Source organism: Salvelinus fontinalis, chromosome 7, assembly GCF_029448725.1.
Source record: "Salvelinus fontinalis isolate EN_2023a chromosome 7, ASM2944872v1, whole genome shotgun sequence".
Lineage (NCBI taxonomy): Eukaryota > Metazoa > Chordata > Actinopteri > Salmoniformes > Salmonidae > Salvelinus > Salvelinus fontinalis.
Window position 1 is genome coordinate 62,864,205 of NC_074671.1, and position 19,577 is coordinate 62,883,781.

At 45.1% G+C, this 19,577-nt stretch overlaps 1 protein-coding gene across 4 annotated transcripts in view; it reads right to left on the reverse strand.

Moving 5' to 3' along the window:
* LOC129859987 (dystrophin-like) overlaps positions 1–19,577 on the reverse strand; it is a 70,969-nt gene that overhangs the window by 22,500 nt on the left and 28,892 nt on the right. For all 4 annotated transcript variants that reach the window (XM_055930291.1, XM_055930289.1, XM_055930292.1 and 1 more), the window contains 5 exons: positions 17,047–17,108; positions 16,638–16,712; positions 11,336–11,537; positions 7,455–7,540; positions 307–464 (listed from right to left, as the gene is read on the reverse strand). In XM_055930291.1, the coding sequence (XP_055786266.1) occupies positions 307–464; positions 7,455–7,540; positions 11,336–11,537; positions 16,638–16,712; positions 17,047–17,108 (583 nt within the window). The remainder of the gene's footprint in view (positions 1–306; positions 465–7,454; positions 7,541–11,335; positions 11,538–16,637; positions 16,713–17,046; positions 17,109–19,577) is intronic.

The window sequence follows — 19,577 nt, forward strand, 5'->3', positions numbered from 1 at the left end:
GATGTCCTTCTTTTATCCTATTTATTATTATAATATTTTTTGTCTTTGTCAGACATTTTGTCAGACATTTTCCCACAGTGCATAGTATGGTTTCCCATTAAATGCATGTGATCAGCAGAATGTGCTTAGCACAGTAGTGTGGAATGTGAGGTAGTTTATACGCCTGTGTGTTATATGTACGTTGTTTGTGTGTGTGTATGTGTGTGTGTGTAAGCATGTGCATGAGTGCATGTGTGTATGTGCGTCCGTGCTTGTGTGTGTGTGTGTGTGTGCATAGCTAGGACCACAGCTACTAGCTTCACATACAAACTGGAAGCAGCTGCGGACGCTGGGCTCGATGTTGGAGCCCCCGAAGGAGGCCACCTCTCCCAGCTGACGGGGGATCTGGATGGAATCATGGAGGAGAAGACCCAGCCTCCGCTGGTCACAGAACCCTGTAGCACTGGCTACCTGGCGGAACAGGACTGATAGAGGTCGGGGAGAGAGAGGGAGGGAGGGGGAGGCAGCGAGCAGTGGAGAGAGGTAAATACCCAAGTCAAGAGATACATAACAACAGACTAGACCACATGGATACTGTCTCTATATACTAGTTATACTAGTCATACTAACAGACTAGACCACATGGATACTGTCTCTATATACTAGTCATACTAACAGACTAGACCACATGGATACTGTCTCTATATACTAGTTATACTAGTCATACTAACAGACTAGACCACATGGATACTGTCTCTATATACTAGTTATACCAGTAATACTAACAGACTAGACAACATGGATACTGTCTCTATATACTAGTTATACTAGTCATACTAACAGACTAGACAACATGGATACTGTCTCTATATACTAGTTATACTAGTCATACTAACAGACTAGACCACATGGATACTGTCTCTATATACTAGTTATACTAGTCATACTAACAGACTAGACAACATGGATACTGTCTCTATATACTAGTTATACTAGTAATACTAACAGACTAGACAACATGGATACTGTCTCTATATACTAGTTATACTAACAGACTAGACAACATGGATAATGTCTCTATATACTAGTTATACTAACAGACTAGACAACATGGATACTGTCTCTATATACTAGTTATACTAGTAATACTAACAGACTAGACAACATGGATACTGTCTCTATATACTAGTTATACTAACAGACTAGACAACATGGATACTGTCTCTATATACTAGTTATACTAGTCATACTAACAGACTAGACAACATGGATACTGTCTCTATATACTAGTTATACTAGTAATACTAACAGACTAGACCACATGGATACTGTCTCTATATACTAGTTATACTAGTCATACTAACAGACTAGACCACATGGATACTGTCTCTATATACTAGTTATAGTAGTCATACTAACAGACTAGACCACATGGATACTGTCTCTATATACTAGTTATACTAGTCATACTAACAGACTAGACAACATGGATACTGTCTCTATATACTAGTTATACTAGTCATACTAACAGACTAGACCACATGGATACTGTCTCTATATACTAGTTATACTAGTAATACTAACAGACTAGACAACATGGATACTGTCTCTATATACTAGTTATACTAGTCATACTAACAGACTAGACAACATGGATACTGTCTCTATAAACTAGTTATACTAGTCATACTAACAGACTAGACAACATGGATACTGTCTCTATATACTAGTTATTCTAGTCATACTAACAGACTAGACCACATGGATACTGTCTCTATATACTAGTTATACTAGTAATACTAACAGACTAGACCACATGGATACTGTCTCTATATACTAGTTATACTAGTCATACTAACAGACTAGACAACATGGATACTGTCTCTATATACTAGTTATCTTCTTGAGAATACAGGGGGTGCTGTTTTCGCATTAGCATAATTTCCTCTACAGATTAAACTGCCTCTTATTCAATTATTGCTGTTACTATATGCATATAACCATATACCATTGGATAGAAAACAAGCTATGGTTTCTAAAACCGTTTCAATTTTGTCTCTGAGTGAAACACAAGTCATTTGACAGCACTTTCCCTGAGCAAGAAGAAGATTGCAAGATGTGTATGCTCGCTTCAACGCTCTGCCTATATATGGTCACGCCACCTATGACCCGAAACACACTTCATTCGTCTTCCTCTGGGTGTCAGGAAGACGTCAGAGGAGAAATTTTTTGTTTATCTTGTACTGACGTGAAATAAGACCTATTTCTTTAGCGTGACCGACAACTTCCGGTTCTCTGAAACGCGCGTTTTAGAGGTGCAATTGTCTTTTGTTATGCTGCCGTTACGGATGAAAACTATCTCCGTCTCGAAGTTTGTTTGATACATGTGACCATATCATCTTAATGTATGTTTTTTCAATATAGTTTAATCAGATTATTTGAATTTTTTCGGGAGTTTTGCCGTGTTCCGTTCTGTGAGTTTTTTTACTTTGGACAGAACCGTGCTAGTCGACCAGTACCTATGCTAAATGAAGAGGGAAAGTTGCCATTGTGAATGGATTGAACGACTCATCAGGACTAAGGACACCTTTATCAACATTCTGATGAAAGATCAGCAATAGTAAGACCCAATTTACGATGTTATTTCATATATCTGTCGTGCATGTGAACTGGTCGGGCGCGCCCAGCTGGTTCTGGCTGGCGTGGCTATGCTAATTTAGCGCTACATTTTGTTTTCGCTATAAAACATTTAATAAATCTGAAATATTGTTTGGATTCACCAGATGTTGGGCTTTCAATATCTGTATGCTGTGTATTTTTTCTGAAATGTTTTAAGACAAGTAATTAGTTATATGACGTTGGTCTCTGTAATTGTTCTGGCTGCATCAGCACTATATCAGATTGCAGCTGCAATGTAGAACTGTGATTTATACCTGAAAAATGCACATTTAAAAAAAAAAAACTATGCTATACCATAAATATGTTATCAGACTGTCATCTTATGAATTTGTTTGTTGGTTAGTGGCTATATATATTTTCATTTAGTCGAATTAGTGATAGCTACTGACGCAGGAAAAAACTGTTGGAGTAAAAAAATGGTGTCTTTTGCTAACGTGTTTAGCTAATAGATTTACATATTGTGTCTTCCCTGTAAAACATTAAAAAAATCTGAAATGGTGGCTTTATTCACAAGATCTGTGTCTTTCATTGGGTGTCTTGGACTTGTGATTTAATGATATTTAGATGCTACTATTTAATTGTGACGCTATGCTAACGATGCTAATCAGTGTGGGGGGGGGTGGGGGGTGCTCCCGAATCCGGGTTAGGTACTCGGTAGAGGTTATACTAGTCATACTAACAGACTAGACCACATGGATACTGTCTCTATATACTAGTTATACTAACAGACTAGACCACATGGATACTGTCTCTATATACTAGTTATACTAGTCATACTAACAGACTAGACAACATGGATACTGTCTCTATATACTAGTTATACTAGTCATACTAACAGACTAGACAACATGGATACTGTCTCTATATACTAGTTATACTAGTCATACTAACAGACTAGACCACATGGATACTGTCTCTATATACTAGTTATACTAGTCATACTAACAGACTAGACCACATCGATACTGTCTCTATATACTAGTTATACTAGTCATACTAACAGACTAGACGACATGGATACTGTCTCTATATACTAGTTATACTAGTCATACTAACAGACTAGACCACATGGATACTGTCTCTATATACTAGTTATAGTAACAGACTAGACCACATGGATACTGTCTTGATATACTAGTTATACTAGTCATACTAACAGACTAGACAACATGGATACTGTCTCTATATACTAGTTATACTAGTCATACTAACAGACTAGACCACATGGATACTGTCTCTATATACTAGTTATACTAGTAATACTAACAAACTAGACAACATGGATACTGTCTCTATATACTAGTTATACTAGTTATACTAACAGACTAGACCGCATGGATACTGTCTCTATATACTAGTTATACTAGTCATACTAACAGACTAGACCACATGGATACTGTTTCTATATACTAGTTATACTAGTCATACTAACAGACTAGACAACATGGATACTGTCTATATAAACTAGTTATACTAACAGACTAGACCACATGGATACTGTCTCTATATACTAGTTATACTAACAGACTAGACAACATGGATACTGTCTCTATATACTAGTTATACTAGTTATACTAACAGACTAGACCACATGGATACTGTCTCTATATACTAGTCATACTAACAGACTAGACAACATGGATACTGTCTCTATATAATAGTTATACTAGTTATACTAACAGACTAGACAACATGGATACTGTCTCTATATACTAGTTATACTAGTCATACTAACAGACTAGACAACATGGATACTGTCTCTATATACTAGTTATACTAGTTATACTAACAGACTAGACAACATGGATACTGTCTCTATATACTAGTTATACTAGTCATACTAACAGACTAGACAACATGGATACTGTCTCTATATACTAGTTATACTAGTCATACTAACAGACTAGACAACATGGATACTGTCTCTATATACTAGTTATACTAGTCATACTAACAGACTAGACCACATGGATACTGTCTCTATATACTAGTTATACTAACAGACTAGACAACATGGATACTGTCTCTATATACTAGTCATACTAACAGACTAGACAACATGGATACTGTCTCTATATAATAGTTATACTAGTTATACTAACAGACTAGACAACATGGATACTGTCTCTATATAATAGTTATACTAGTTATACTAACAGACTAGACAACATGGATACTGTCTCTATATACTAGTCATACTAACAGACTAGACAACATGGATACTGTCTCTATATAATAGTTATACTAGTTATACTAACAGACTAGACAACATGGATACTGTCTCTATATACTAGTTATACTAGTCATACTAACAGACTAGACAACATGGATACTGTCTCTATATACTAGTTATACTAGTCATACTAACAGACTAGACAACATGGATACTGTCTCTATATACTAGTTATACTAGTCATACTAACAGACTAGACCACATGGATACTGTCTCTATATACTAGTTATACTAACAGACTAGACAACATGGATACTGTCTCTATATACTAGTTATACTAGTCATACTAACAGACTAGACCACATGGATACTGTCTCTATATACTAGTTATACTAGTCATACTAACAGACTAGACCACATGGATACTGTCTCTATATACTAGTTATACTAGTCATACTAACAGACTAGACAACATGGATACTGTCTCTATATACTAGTTATACTAACAGACTAGACAACATGGATACTGTCTCTATATACTAGTTATACTAGTCATACTAACAGACTAGACCACATGGATACTGTCTCTATATACTAGTTATACTAGTCATACTAACAGACTAGACCACATGGATACTGTCTCTATATACTAGTTATACTAGTCATAATAACAAACTAGACAACATGGATACTGTCTCTATATACTAGTTATACTAGTCATACTAACAGACTAGACAACATGGATACTGTCTCTATATACTAGTTATACTAGTCATACTAACAGACTAGACAACATGAATACTGTCTCTATATACTAGTTATACTAGTCATACTAACAGACTAGACAACATGGATACTGTCTCTATATACTAGTTATACTAGTCATACTAACAGACTAGACCACATGGATACTGTCTCTATATACTAGTTATACTAGTTATACTAACAGACTAGACCACATGGATACTGTCTCTATATACTAGTTATACTAGTCATACTAACAGACTAGACCACATGGATACTGTCTCTATATACTAGTTATACTAGTCATACTAACAGACTAGACCACATGGATACTGTCTCTATAAACTAGTTATACTAGTCATACTAACAAACTAGACCACATGGATACTGTCTCTATATACTAGTTATACTAGTCATACTAACAGACTAGACAACATGGATACTGTCTCTATATACTAGTTATACTAGTCATACTAACAGACTAGACCACATGGATACTGTCTCTATATACTAGTTATACTAGTCATACTAACAGACTAGACCACATGGATACTGTCTCTATAAACTAGTTATACTAGTCATACTAACAAACTAGACCACATGGATACTGTCTCTATAAACTAGTTATACTAGTCATACTAACAGAATAGACCACATCTGTATTTGTCTTCCAGGTGAGGTAATATAAAGATCAGTCACTACTTCCATCTGTATTTGTCCTCCAGGTGAGGTAATATAAAGATCAGTCACTACTTCCATCTGTATTTGTCTTCCAGGTGAGGTAATATAAAGATCAGTCACTACTTCCATCTGTATTTGTCCTCCAGGTGAGGTAATATAAAGATCAGTCACTACTTCCATCTGTATTTGTCTTCCAGGTGAGGTAATATAAAGATCAGTCACTACTTCCATCTGTATTTGTCTTCCAGGTGAGGTAATATCAAGATCAGTCACTACTTCCATCTGTATTTGTCCTCCAGGTGAGGTAATATAAAGATCAGTCACTACTTCCATCTGTATTTGTCCTCCAGGTGAGGTAATATAAAGATCAGTCACTACTTCCATCTGTATTTGTCTTCCAGGTGAGGTAATATAAAGATCAGTCACTACTTCCATCTGTATTTGTCTTCCAGGTGAGGTAATATCAAGATCAGTCACTACTTCCATCTGTATTTGTCCTCCAGGTGAGGTAATATAAAGATCAGTCACTACTTACATCTGTATTTGTCTTCCAGGTGAGGTAATATAAAGATCAGTCACTACTTCCATCTGTATTTGTCTTCCAGGTGAGGTAATATAAAGATCAGTCACTACTTCCATCTGTATTTGTCCTCCAGGTGAGGTAATATAAAGATCAGTCACTACTTCCATCTGTATTTGTCTTCCAGGTGAGGTAATATAAAGATCAGTCACTACTTCCATCTGTATTTGTCTTCCAGGTGAGGTAATATAAAGATCAGTCACTACTTCCATCTGTATTTGTCCTCCAGGTGAGGTAATATAAAGATCAGTCACTACTTACATCTGTATTTGTCCTCCAGGTGAGGTAATATAAAGATCAGTCACTACTTCCATCTGTATTTGTCCTCCAGGTGAGGTAATATAAAGATCAGTTACTACTTCCATCTGTATTTGTCCTCCAGGTGAGGTAATATAAAGATCAGTCACTACTTACATCTGTATTTGTCCTCCAGGTGAGGTAATATAAAGATCAGTTACTACTTCCATCTGTATTTGTCCTCCAGGTGAGGTAATATAAAGATCAGTCACTACTTACATCTGTATTTGTCCTCCAGGTGAGGTAATATAAAGATCAGTCACTACTTCCATCTGTATTTGTCCTCCAGGTGAGGTAATATAAAGATCAGTCACTACTTACATCTGTATTTGTCCTCCAGGTGTGCTTTGCAGAGTGAGATGATGCCGGTTTTGAAGGACAGAGTTCTGATTTTTCCACTTCTTCCTCTGAGAAAACAATCAATCATATCAATACATCAGATGTCAATCAATCATATAAATCAATCAGATACTCATCAATCAGCGAGTGTCGTTAGGGACGTGCTGTTAGGGACGTGTCGTTAAGTACGTGTCGTTATGAACGTTGTCGTTAGGGACGTGTCGTTAGGAACGTTGTCGTTAGGAACGTTGTCGTTAGGAACGTTGTCGTTAGGAACGTTGTCGTTAGGGACGTGTCGTTAGGAACGTGTCGTTAGGAACGTTGTCGTTAGGAACGTTGTCGTTAGGGACGTGTCGTTAGGAACGTTGTCGTTAGGAACGTTGTCGTTAGGAACGTTGTCGTTAGGGACGTTGTCGTTAGGGACATTGTCGTTAGGGACGTGTCATTAGGAACGTTGTCGTTAGGGACATTGTCAGTAAGTACATTGTCGTTAGGAACGTTGTCGTTAGGGACGTGTCGTTAGGGACGTGTCGTTAGGAACGTTGTCGTTAAGTACGTGTCGTTAGGAACGTTGTCGTTAGGAACGTTGTCGTTAGGGACGTGTCGTTAGGGACGTGTCGTTAGGGTCGTGTCGTTAGGGACGTGTCGTTAGGTACGTGTCGTTAGGTACGTGTCGTTAGGGACGTGTCGTTAGGGACGTGTCGTTAGGGTCGTGTCGTTAGGGTCGTGTCGTTAGGGACGTGTCGTTAGGTACGTGTCGTTAGGGAAATGCCGTTAAGTACGTGTCGTTAGGGACGTGTCGTTAGGGTCGTGTCGTTAGGGACGTGTCGTTAGGGACGTGTCGTTAGGTACGTGTCGTTAGGGTTTTGTCGTTAGGGACGTGTCGTGAGGGACGTGTCGTTAGGGACGTGTCGTGAGGGTTGTGCCGTTAGGGACGTGTCGTGAGGGTTGTGTCGTTAGGGACGTGTCGTGAAGGTTGTGTCGTTAGGGACGTGTCGTTAGGGACCTGTCGTGAAGGTTGTGTCGTTAGGGACGTGTCGTGAAGGTTGTGTCGTTAGGGACGTGTCGTTAGGGACGTGTCGTTAGGGACGTGTCGTGAAGGTTGTGTCGTTAGGGACGTGTCGTGAAGGTTGTGTCGTTAGGAACGTTGTCGTTAGGAACGTTGTCGTTAGGGACGTGTCGTTAGGGACGTGTCGTTAGGGACGTGTCGTTAGGGACCTGTCGTGAAGGTTGTGTCGTTAGGGACGTGTCGTGAAGGTTGTGTCGTTAGGGACGTGTCGTTAGGGACGTGTCGTGAAGGTTGTGTCATTAGGGACGTGTCGTTAAGTACGTGTCGTTAGGAACGTTGTCGTTAGGGACGTGTCGTTAGGAACGTTGTCGTTAGGAACGTTGTCGTTAAGTACGTGTCGTTAGGAACGTTGTCGTTAGGGACGTGTCGTTAGGAACGTTGTCGTTAGGGACGTGTCGTTAGGAACGTTGTCGTTAGGAACGTTGTCGTTAGGGACGTTGTCGTTAGGGACATTGTCGTTAGGGACGTGTCATTAGGAACGTTGTCGTTAGGGACATTGTCATTAAGTACATTGTCGTTAGGAACGTTGTCGTTAGGGACGTGTCGTTAGGGACGTGTCGTTAGGAACGTTGTCGTTAAGTACGTGTCGTTAGGAACGTGTCGTTAGGAACGTTGTCGTTAGGGACGTGTCGTTAGGAACGTTGTCGTTAGAAACGTTGTCGTTAGGGACGTGTCGTTAGGGACGTGTCGTTAGGAACGTTGTCGTTAGGGACGTGTCGTTAGGAACGTTGTCGTTAGGAACGTTGTCGTTAAGTACGTGTCGTTAGGAACGTTGTCGTTAGGGACGTGTCGTTAGGAACGTTGTCGTTAGGAACGTTGTCGTTAGGGACGTGTCGTTAGGAACGTTGTCGTTAGGAACGTTGTCGTTAGGGACGTTGTCGTTAGGGACATTGTCGTTAGGGACGTGTCATTAGGAACGTTGTCGTTAGGGACATTGTCATTAAGTACATTGTCGTTAGGAACGTTGTCGTTAGGGACGTGTCGTTAGGGACGTGTCGTTAGGAACGTTGTCGTTAAGTACGTGTCGTTAGGAACGTGTCGTTAGGAACGTTGTCGTTAGGGACGTGTCGTTAGGAACGTTGTCGTTAGAAACGTTGTCGTTAGGGACGTGTCGTTAGGGACGTGTCGTTAGGAACGTTGTCGTTAGGGACGTGTCGTTAGGGACGTGTCGTTAGGGTCGTGTCGTTAGGGACGTTGTCGTTAGGAACGTTGTCGTTAGGGACGTGTCGTTAGGGACGTGTCGTTAGGAACGTTGTCGTTAGGGACGTGTCGTTAGGAACGTTGTCGTTAGAAACGTTGTCGTTAGGGACGTGTCGTTAGGGACGTGTCGTTAGGAACGTTGTCGTTAAGTACGTGTCGTTAGGAACGTGTCGTTAGGAACGTTGTCGTTAGGGACGTGTCGTTAGGAACGTTGTCGTTAGAAACGTTGTCGTTAAGTACGTGTCGTTAGGAACGTTGTCGTTAGGGACGTTGTCGTTAGGGACGTTGTCGTTAGGGACGTGTCGTTAGGAACGTTGTCGTTAGAAACGTTGTCGTTAGGGACGTGTCGTTAGGAACGTTGTCGTTAGGAACGTTGTCGTTAGAGACGTGTCGTTAGGGACGTGTCGTTAGGGACGTGTCGTTAGGAACGTTGTCGTTAGGGACGTGTCATTAGGAACGTTGTCGTTAGGAACGTTGTCGTTAAGGACGTGTCATTAGGAACGTTGTCGTTAGGAACGTTGTCGTTAGGAACGTTGTCGTTAGGGACATAACATTAGGAACGTTGTCGTTAGGGACGTTGTCGTTAGGGACATAACATTAGGAACGTTGTCGTTAGGGACGTGTCGTTAGGAACGTTGTCGTTAGGGACATAACATTAGGAACGTTGTCGTTAGGGACGTGTCGTTAGGAACGTTGTCGTTAGGGACGTGTCGTTAGGGACGTGTCGTTAGGGACGTGTCGTTAGGGACGTGTCGTTAGGGTCGTGTCGTTAGGGTCGTGTCGTTAGGGACGTGTCGTTAGGGACGTGTCGTTAGGTACGTGTCGTTAGGGAAATGCCGTTAAGTACGTGTCGTTAGGGACGTGTCGTTAGGGTCGTGTCGTTAGGGTCGTGTCGTTAGGGTCGTGTCGTTAGGGACGTGTCGTTAGGTATGTGTCGTTAGGGTTTTGTCGTTAGGGACGTGTCGTGAGGGACGTGTCGTTAGGGACGTGTCGTGAGGGTTGTGCCGTTAGGGACGTGTCGTGAGGGTTGTGTCGTTAGGGACGTGTCGTGAGGGTTGTGTCGTTAGGGACGTGTCGTGAAGGTTGTGTCGTTAGGGACGTGTCGTTAGGGACCTGTCGTGAAGGTTGTGTCGTTAGGGACGTGTCGTGAAGGTTGTGTCGTTAGGGACGTGTCGTTAGGGACGTGTCGTGAAGGTTGTGTCGTTAGGGACGTGTCGTGAAGGTTGTGTCGTTAGGGACGTGTCGTTAGGGACGTGTCGTTAGGGACCTGTCGTGAAGGTTGTGTCGTTAGGGACGTGTCGTGAAGGTTGTGTCGTTAGGGACGTGTCGTTAGGGACGTGTCGTGAAGGTTGTGTCGTTAGGGACGTGTCGTGAAGGTTGTGTCGTTAGGGACGTGTCGTTAGAGACGTGTCGTGAAGGTTGTGTCGTTAGGGACGTGTCGTTAGGGACGTGTCGTGAGGGTTGTGTCGTTAGGGACGTGTCGTGAAGGTTGTGTCGTTAGGGACGTGTCGTTAGGGACGTGTCGTGAAGGTTGTGTCGTTAGGGACGTGTCGTGAGGGACCTGTCGTGAGTGTTGTGTGTGTACTATACGTACGTGTCGTAAACATTGAGTAGCCAGTTGAGACACATGTCGACACACAGCGGGACGTTGACCAGGTTCCCATGCTGCTGGTCCAGTTTCTCATAGAGGCTGGTCAGACACGTCATCACCTGCATGATGTCCATCAGCTGCTCATTCTGCTTCAGGCCATGTTGCTCAAAGACCTCACACGCTGCGGGCATACCCAGGAGGTCCACTGGAGAGGAGGGAGTTGAGAGGAGGAGATGAGGGAGGGGAGAGAGGAGTGGAGGAGATGAGGGAGGGGAGAGAGGAGTGGAGAAGGGAGGGAGGGGAGAGAGGAGAGGAGTGGAGGAGGGAGGGAGGGGAGAGAGGAGTGGAGTGGAGGAGGGGGGAGAGGAGAGGAGTGGAGGAGATGAGGGAGGGGAGAGAGGAGTGGAGTGGAGAAGGGAGGGAGGGGAGAGAGGAGAGGAGTGGAGGAGGGAGGGAGGGGAGAGAGGAGTGGAGTGGAGGAGGGGGGAGAGGAGAGGAGTGGAGGAGATGAGGGAGGGGAGAGAGGAGTGGAGGAGATGAGGGAGGGGAGAGAGGAGTGGAGAAGGGAGGGAGGGGAGAGAGGAGAGGAGTGGAGGAGGGAGGGAGGGGAGAGAGGAGAGGAGTGGAGGAGGGAGGGAGGGGAGAGAGGAGTGGAGTGGAGGAGGGGGGAGAGGAGAGGAGTGGAGGAGATGAGGGAGGGGAGAGAGGAGTGGAGGAGATGAGGGAGGGGAGATAGGAGAGGAGTGGAGGAGGGAGGGGAGAGAGGAGAGGAGTGGAGGAGGGGGGGAGAAGAGTGGAGGAGATGAGGGAGGGGAGAGAGGAGTGGAGGAGATGAGGGAGGGGAGATAGGAGAGGAGTGGAGGAGGGAGGGGAGAGAGGAGAGGAGTGGAGGAGGGAGGGGAGAGAGGAGTGGAGGAGGGAGGGAGGGGAGAGAGGAGTGGAGGAGGGAGGGAGGGGAGAGAGGAGTGGAGGAGATGAGGGAGGGGAGATAGGAGTGGAGGAGATGAGGGAGGGGAGATAGGAGAGGAGTGGAGGAGATGAGGGAGGGGAGAGAGGAGAGGAGTGGAGGAGGGAGGGAGGGGAGAGAGGAGTGGAGGAGATGAGGGAGGGGAGATAGGAGAGGAGTGGAGGAGGGAGGGGAGAGAGGAAAGGAGTGGAGGAGGGAGGGAGGGGAGAGAGGAGTGGAGGAGGGGGGGAGAGAAGAGTGGAGTGGAGGAGACGAGATGAGGGAAGGAGGGAAGAAGAGGGTGAGTGAGTGTGGGTAAGAGAAAGATAGAGTTACAGAGTAACTGATGTGTAACAGAGTAACTGATGTGTAACAAAGTAACATATGTAACAGAGTAACGTGTAAAAAGTAACTGATGTGTAACAGAGTAACTGATGTGTAACAGAGTGACTGATGTGTAACAGAGTATCTGATGTGTAACAGAGTATCTGATGTGTAACTGATGTGTAACAGAGTAACCGATGTGTAACAGAGTAACGTCTAAAAAGTAGCTGATGTGTAACAGAGTAACTGATGTGTAACAGAGTAACTGATGTGCGACTGATGTGTAACAGAGTAACATATGTAACAGAGTAACGTGTAAAAAGTAACTGATGTGTAACAGAGTAACTGATGTGCAACAGAGTGACTGATGTGTAACAGAGTAACTGATGTGCGACTGATGTGTAACAGAGTAACATGTGTAACAGAGTAACGTCTAAAAAGTAACTGATGTGTAACAGAGTAACTGATGTGCAACAGAGTGACTGATGTGTAACAGAGTAACTGATGTGCGACTGATGTGTAACAGAGTAACATATGTAACAGAGTAACGTGTAAAAAGTAACTGATGTGCAACAGAGTAACTGATGTGTAACAGAGTAACTGATGTGTAACTGATGTGTAACAGAGTAACTGATGTGTAACAGAGTAACTGATGTGTAACAGAGTATCTGATGTGTAACTGATGTGTAACAGAGTAACTGATGTGTAACAGAGTAACTGATGTGTAACAGAGTAACTGATGTGTAACAGAGTAACTGATGTGTAACTGATGTGTAACAGAGTAACTGATGTGTAACAGAGTATCTGATGTGTAACTGATGTGTAACAGAGTAACTGATGTGTAACTGAGTATCTGATGCGTAACTGATGTGTAACTGATGTGTAACAGAGTAACTGATGTGTAACAGAGTAACTGATGTGTAACAGAGTATCTGATGTGTAACTGATGTGTAACAGAGTATCTGATGTGTAACTGATGTGTAACAGAGTAACTGATGTGTAACAGAGTATCTGATGCGTAACTGATGTGTAACAGAGTAACTGATGTGTAACAGTAACTGATGTGTAACTGATGTGTAACAGAGTAACTGATGTGTAACAGAGTGACTGATGTGTAACAGTAACTGATGTGTAACAGTAACTGATGTGTAAAAGAGTAACTGATGTGTAACAGTAACTGATCTGTAACAGTAACTGGTGTGTAACTGATGTGTAACAGTAACTGATGTGTAACTGATGTGTAACAGTAACTGATGTGTAACTAATGTGTAACAGAGTAACTGATGTGTAACAGAGTAACTGATGTGTAACAGTAACTGATGTGTAACAGAGTGACTGGTGTGTAACTGATGTGTAACAGAGTAACTGATGTGTAACAGAGTAACTGATGTGTAACAGAGTAACTGATGTGTAACAGAGTAACTGATGTGTAACTGATGTGTAACAGTAACTGATGTGTAACTGATGTGTAAAAGAGTAACTGATGTGCAACAGAGTAACTGATGTGTAACAGAGTAACTGATGTGTAACAATAACTGATGTGTAAAAGAGTAACTGATGTGCAACAGAGTAATGGATGTGTAACAGAGTATCTGATGTGTAACTGATGTGTAACAGAGTATTGCATCTGTGAGGGGTGATGGAGTAGAGGAGGTACTGCAGGGCAGTGAATCTGTGAGGGGTGATGGAGTAGAATAGGTACTGCAGGGCAGTGAATCTGTGAGGGGTGATGGAGTAGAAGAGGTGCTGCAGGGAAGTGACTCTGAGGGCTGATGGAGTAGAAGAGGTACTGCAGGGCAGTGAATCTGTGAGGGGTGATGGAGTAGAAGAGGTACTGCAGGGCAGTGAATCTGTGAGGGGTGATGGAGTAGAAGAGGTACTGCAGGGCAGTGAATCTGTGAGGGCTGATGGAGTAGAAGAGGTACTGCAGGGCAGTGAATCTGTGAGGGGTGATGGAGTAGAAGAGGTACTGCAGGGTAGTGAATCTGTGAGGGGTGATGGAGTAGAAGAGGTGCTGCAGGGAAGTGACTCTGTGAGGGCTGATGGAGTAGAAGAGGTACTGCAGGGCAGTGAATCTGTAAGGGGTGATGGAGTAGAAGAGGTACTGCAGGGCAGTGAATCTGTGAGGGGTGATGGAGTAGAAGAGGTACTGCAGGGCAGTGAATCTGTGAGGGCTGATGGAGTAGAAGAGGTACTGCAGGGCAGTGAATCTGTGAGGGCTGATGGAGTAGAAGAGGTACTGCAGGGCAGTGAATCTGTGAGGGGTGATGGAGTAGAAGAGGTACTGCAGGGCAGTGAATCTGTGAGGGCTGATGGAGTAGAAGAGGTACTGCAGGGCAGTGAATCTGTGAGGGCTGATGGAGTAGAAGAGGTACTGCAGGGCAGTGAATCTGTGAGGGCTGATGGAGTAGAAGAGGTACTGCAGGGCAGTGAATCTGTGAGGGGTGATGGAGTAGAATAGGTACTGCAGGGCAGTGAATCTGTGAGGGGTGATGGAGTAGAAGAGGTACTGCAGGGAAGTGACTCTGTGAGGGCTGATGGAGTAGAAGAGGTACTGCAGGGCAGTGAATCTGTGAGGGGTGATGGAGTAGAAGAGGTACTGCAGGGCAGTGAATCTGTGAGGGGTGATGGAGTAGAAGAGGTACTGCAGGGCAGTGAATCTGTGAGGGCTGATGGAGTAGAAGAGGTACTGCAGGGCAGTGAATCTGTGAGGGCTGATGGAGTAGAAGAGGTACTGCAGGGCAGTGAATCTGTGAGGGGTGATGGAGCAGAAGAGGTACTGCAGGGCAGTGAATCTGTGAGGGGTGATGGAGTAGAAGAGGTACTGCAGGGCAGTGAATCTGTGAGGGCTGATGGAGTAGAAGAGGTACTGCAGGGCAGTGAATCTGTGAGGGCTGATGGAGTAGAAGAGGTACTGCAGGGCAGTGAATCTGTGAGGGGTGATGGAGCAGAAGAGGTACTGCAGGGCAGTGAATCTGTGAGGGGTGATGGAGTAGAAGAGGTACTGCAGGGCAGTGAATCTGTGAGGGCTGATGGAGTAGAAGAGGTACTGCAGGGCAGTGAATCTGTGAGGGCTGATGGAGTAGAAGAGGTACTGCAGGGCAGTGAATCTGTGAGGGCTGATGGAGTAGAAGAGGTACTGCAGGGCAGTGAATCTGTGAGGGCTGATGGAGTAGAAGAGGTACTGCAGGGCAGTGAATCTGTGAGGGGTGATGGAGTAGAAGAGGTACTGCATGGCAGTGAATCTGTGAGGGGTGATGGAGTAGAGGAGGTACTGAAGGACAGTGACTCTGTGAGGGGTTATGGAGTAGAGGAGGTACTGAAGGACAGTGACTCTGTTAGGGGTGATGGAGTAGAAGAGGTACTGCAGGACAGTGAATCTGTGAGGGGTGATGGAGTAGAAGAGGTACTGCAGGGCAGTGAATCTGTGAGGGGTGATGAAGTAGAAGAGGTACTGCAGGGCAGTGAATCTGTGAGGGGTGATGGAGTAGAGGAGGTACTGAAGGACAGTGACTCTGTGAGGGGTGATGGAGTAGAGGAGGTACTGAAGGACAGTGACTCTGTGAGGGGTTATGGAGTAGAGGAAGTACTGAAGGACAGTGACTCTGTTAGGGGTGATGGAGTAGAAGAGGTACTGAAGGACAGTGACTCTGTGAGGGGTGATGGAGTAGAGGAGGTACTGAAGGACAGTGACTCTGTGAGGGGTGATGGAGTAGAGGAGGTACTGAAGGACAGTGACTCTGTGAAGGGTGATGGAGTAGAGGAGGTACTGAAGGACAGTGACTCTGTGAGGGCTGATGGAGTAGAGGAGGTACTGAAAGACAGTGACTCTGTGAGGGCTGATGGAGTAGAGGAGGTACTGAAGGACAGTGACTCTGTGAGGGCTGATGGAGTAGAGGAGGTACTGAAGGACAGTGACTCTGTGAGGGGTGATGGAGTAGAGGAGGTACTGAAGGACAGTGTGAGGGGGCTGGAGGGCTGATGGAGGAGATGAGGTCGTTTTGGGCGGGGACTCTGTGAGAGGGTTGGACTTACGACAGAGAGCTTTCTGCAGGCGCCTCAGCTTCATGGCTGTCCGGTAGGCTGAGAAACGCACGTTGTTCAGGTCGGCTGCAGAGACACATGGAGAGACAGTCACTAAAACTAAATACAGTGTGAAACAGTGCTATCTCCATCCATAACCAGCCACTGGCCTGCTACGTGACTTGATGTAGCTCGCTCACACTTTTGGTACAGTACAATACAATTGTATAGAGCTAGGGTTGCACAATTCGGGAAACTTTCAATAAATCCTAGTTGGAGGATTCCCGGAATCAGAAGGGAATAAGCAGGAAATGCAACCGGGATGTCTGGGAAAACAGGACATTTATTGAAAGTTCACTGAATTTTGCAACCCTATACAGGGCAAACCTCATCAAGTGCATCTGAAATAGGTCCTACTTACCCAGAGACTGGTAGAGGTCGGCCATCTTGGGATGGTCCCAGCATGTTGTCTGTGTCTGGTGGCTGGAGGAGAGGTCAGGAGAATACAGAGGTCAATACAACCAGGGCCGTGCATAGAACTTTTGTGATCCAAAAAAGTTTTACTCAACAGCTCGTTAAGCAATTATGACTTTGATTATTTAGTTCCATAGAAGCAATAGATGGACACATCTTAGAGGCAAATTAAACGACACAAATAAATATCCCTTAGCCTCAAATGCTTCAGTCTTATTCACTTTAATAATCCTACCACATGCTACAGTTACCATAACGACTTGCAGGCAGTGGGTTCAGAACAACAACAACAAAAAATGTACACAACAACAAATATTAGTGTGTGAATGTCTACCACCACCCACAAGGACACGTTGGAGATTGGAAGGGCAAAGGGGCCTGTGCTCTGCACAGGTAGAGTCCTGTCTGTCCACGTGCCTGAATACACACACACACACACAGCGCAACGGACATGTTGACTGCAGAGTACACAAAGGGGTTATATCACATGTGACGCCGTGTACACACTGATTGTGTGTGTGTGGGGTGAAGCAGGGTAAAGGGACCAGGAAAGACAGTAAAGACAGTGATGGGTCCTGTGGGGTGAAGCAGGGTAAAGGGACCAGGGAAGACAGTAAAGACAGTGATGGATCCTGTGGGGTGAAGCAGGGTAAAGGGACCAGGGAAGACAGTAAAGACAGTGATGGGTCCTGTGGGGTGAAGCAGGGTAAAGGGACCAGGGAAGACAGTAAAGACAGTGATGGGTCCTGTGGGGTGAAGCAGGGTGAAGGGACCAGGGAAGACAGTAAAGACAGTGATAGGTCCTGTGGGGTGAAGCAGGGTAAAGGGACCAGGGAAGACAGTAAAGACAGTGATGGATCCTGTGGGGTGAAGCAGGGTAAAGGGACCAGGGAAGACAGTAAAGACAGTGATGGATCCTGTGGGGTGAAGCAGGGTAAAGGGACCAGGGAAGACAGTAAAGACAGTGATGGATCCTGTGGGGTAAAGCAGGGTAAAGGGACCAGGGAAGACAGTGATGGGTCCCGTGGGGTGAAGCAGGGTAAAGGGACCAGGGAAGACAGTGATGGGTCCTGTGGGGTGAAGCAGGGTGAAGCAGGGTAAAGGGACCAGGGACCAGGGAAGACAGTGATGGGTCCCGTGGGGTGAAGCAGGGTAAAGGGACCAGGGAAGACAGTGATGGGTCCTGTGGGGTGAAGCAGGGTAAAGGGACCAGGGAAGACAGTAAAGACAGTGATGGATCCTGTGGGGTGAAGCAGGGTAAAGGGACCAGGGAAGACAGTAAAGACAGTGATGGGTCCTGTGGGGTGAAGCAGGGTAAAGGGACCAGGGAAGACAGTAAAGACAGTGATTGGTCCTGTGGGGTGAAGCAGGGTAAAGGGACCAGGGAAGACAGTAAAGACAGTGATAGGTCCTGTGGGGTGAAGCAGGGTAAAGGGACCAGGGAAGACAGTAAAGACAGTGATGGGTCCTGTGGGGTGAAGCAGGGTAAAGGGACCAGGGAAGACAGTAAAGACAGTGATGGGTCCTGTGGGGTGAAGCAGGGTAAAGGGACCAGGGAAGACATTGATTGGTCCTGTGGGGTGAAGCAGGGTAAAGGGACCAGGGAACACAGTAAAGACAGTGATGGGTCCTGTGGGGTGAAGCAGGGTAAAGGGACCAGGGAAGACAGTAAAGACAGTGATGGGTCCTGTGGGGTGAAGCAGGGTAAAGGGACCAGGGAAGACAGTAAAGACAGTGATGGGTCCTGTGGGGTGAAGCAGGGTAAAGGGACCAGGGAAGACAGTAAAGACAGTGATGGGTCCTGTGGGGTGAAGCAGGGTAAAGGGACCAGGGAAGACATTGATTGGTCCTGTGGGGTGAAGCAGGGTAAAGGGACCAGGGAACACAGTAAAGACAGTGATGGGTCCTGTGGGGTGAAGCAGGGTAAAGGGACCAGGGAACACAGTAAAGACAGTGATGGGTCCTGTGGGGTGAAGCAGGGTAAAGGGACCAGGGAAGACAGTAAAGACAGTGATGGGTCCTGTGGGGTGAAGCAGGGTAAAGGGACCAGGGAAGACATTGATTGGTCCTGTGGGGTGAAGCAGGGTAAAGGGACCAGGGAACACAGTAAAGACAGTGATGGGTCCTGTGGGGTGAAGCAGGGTAAAGGGACCAGGCAACACAGTAAAGACAGTGATGGGTCCTGTGGGGTGAAGCAGGGTAAAGGGACCAGGGAAGACAGTAAAGACAGTGATGGGTCCTGTGGGGTGAAGCAGGGTAAAGGGACCAGGGAAGACAGTAAAGACAGTGAGTGATGGTTCCTGCATTCCAAACACCACTCAGACTAAAACTCTCAGCATGACCCTCTCTCACCTTGGCAAAGAGGACAGCCGCTGCTGGCTCCACTGGAGTGTGTGTGTGTGTGTGTGTGTGTGTGTGTGTGTGTGTGTGTGTGTGTGTGTGTGTGTGTGTGTGTGTGTGTGTGTGTGTGTGTGTGTG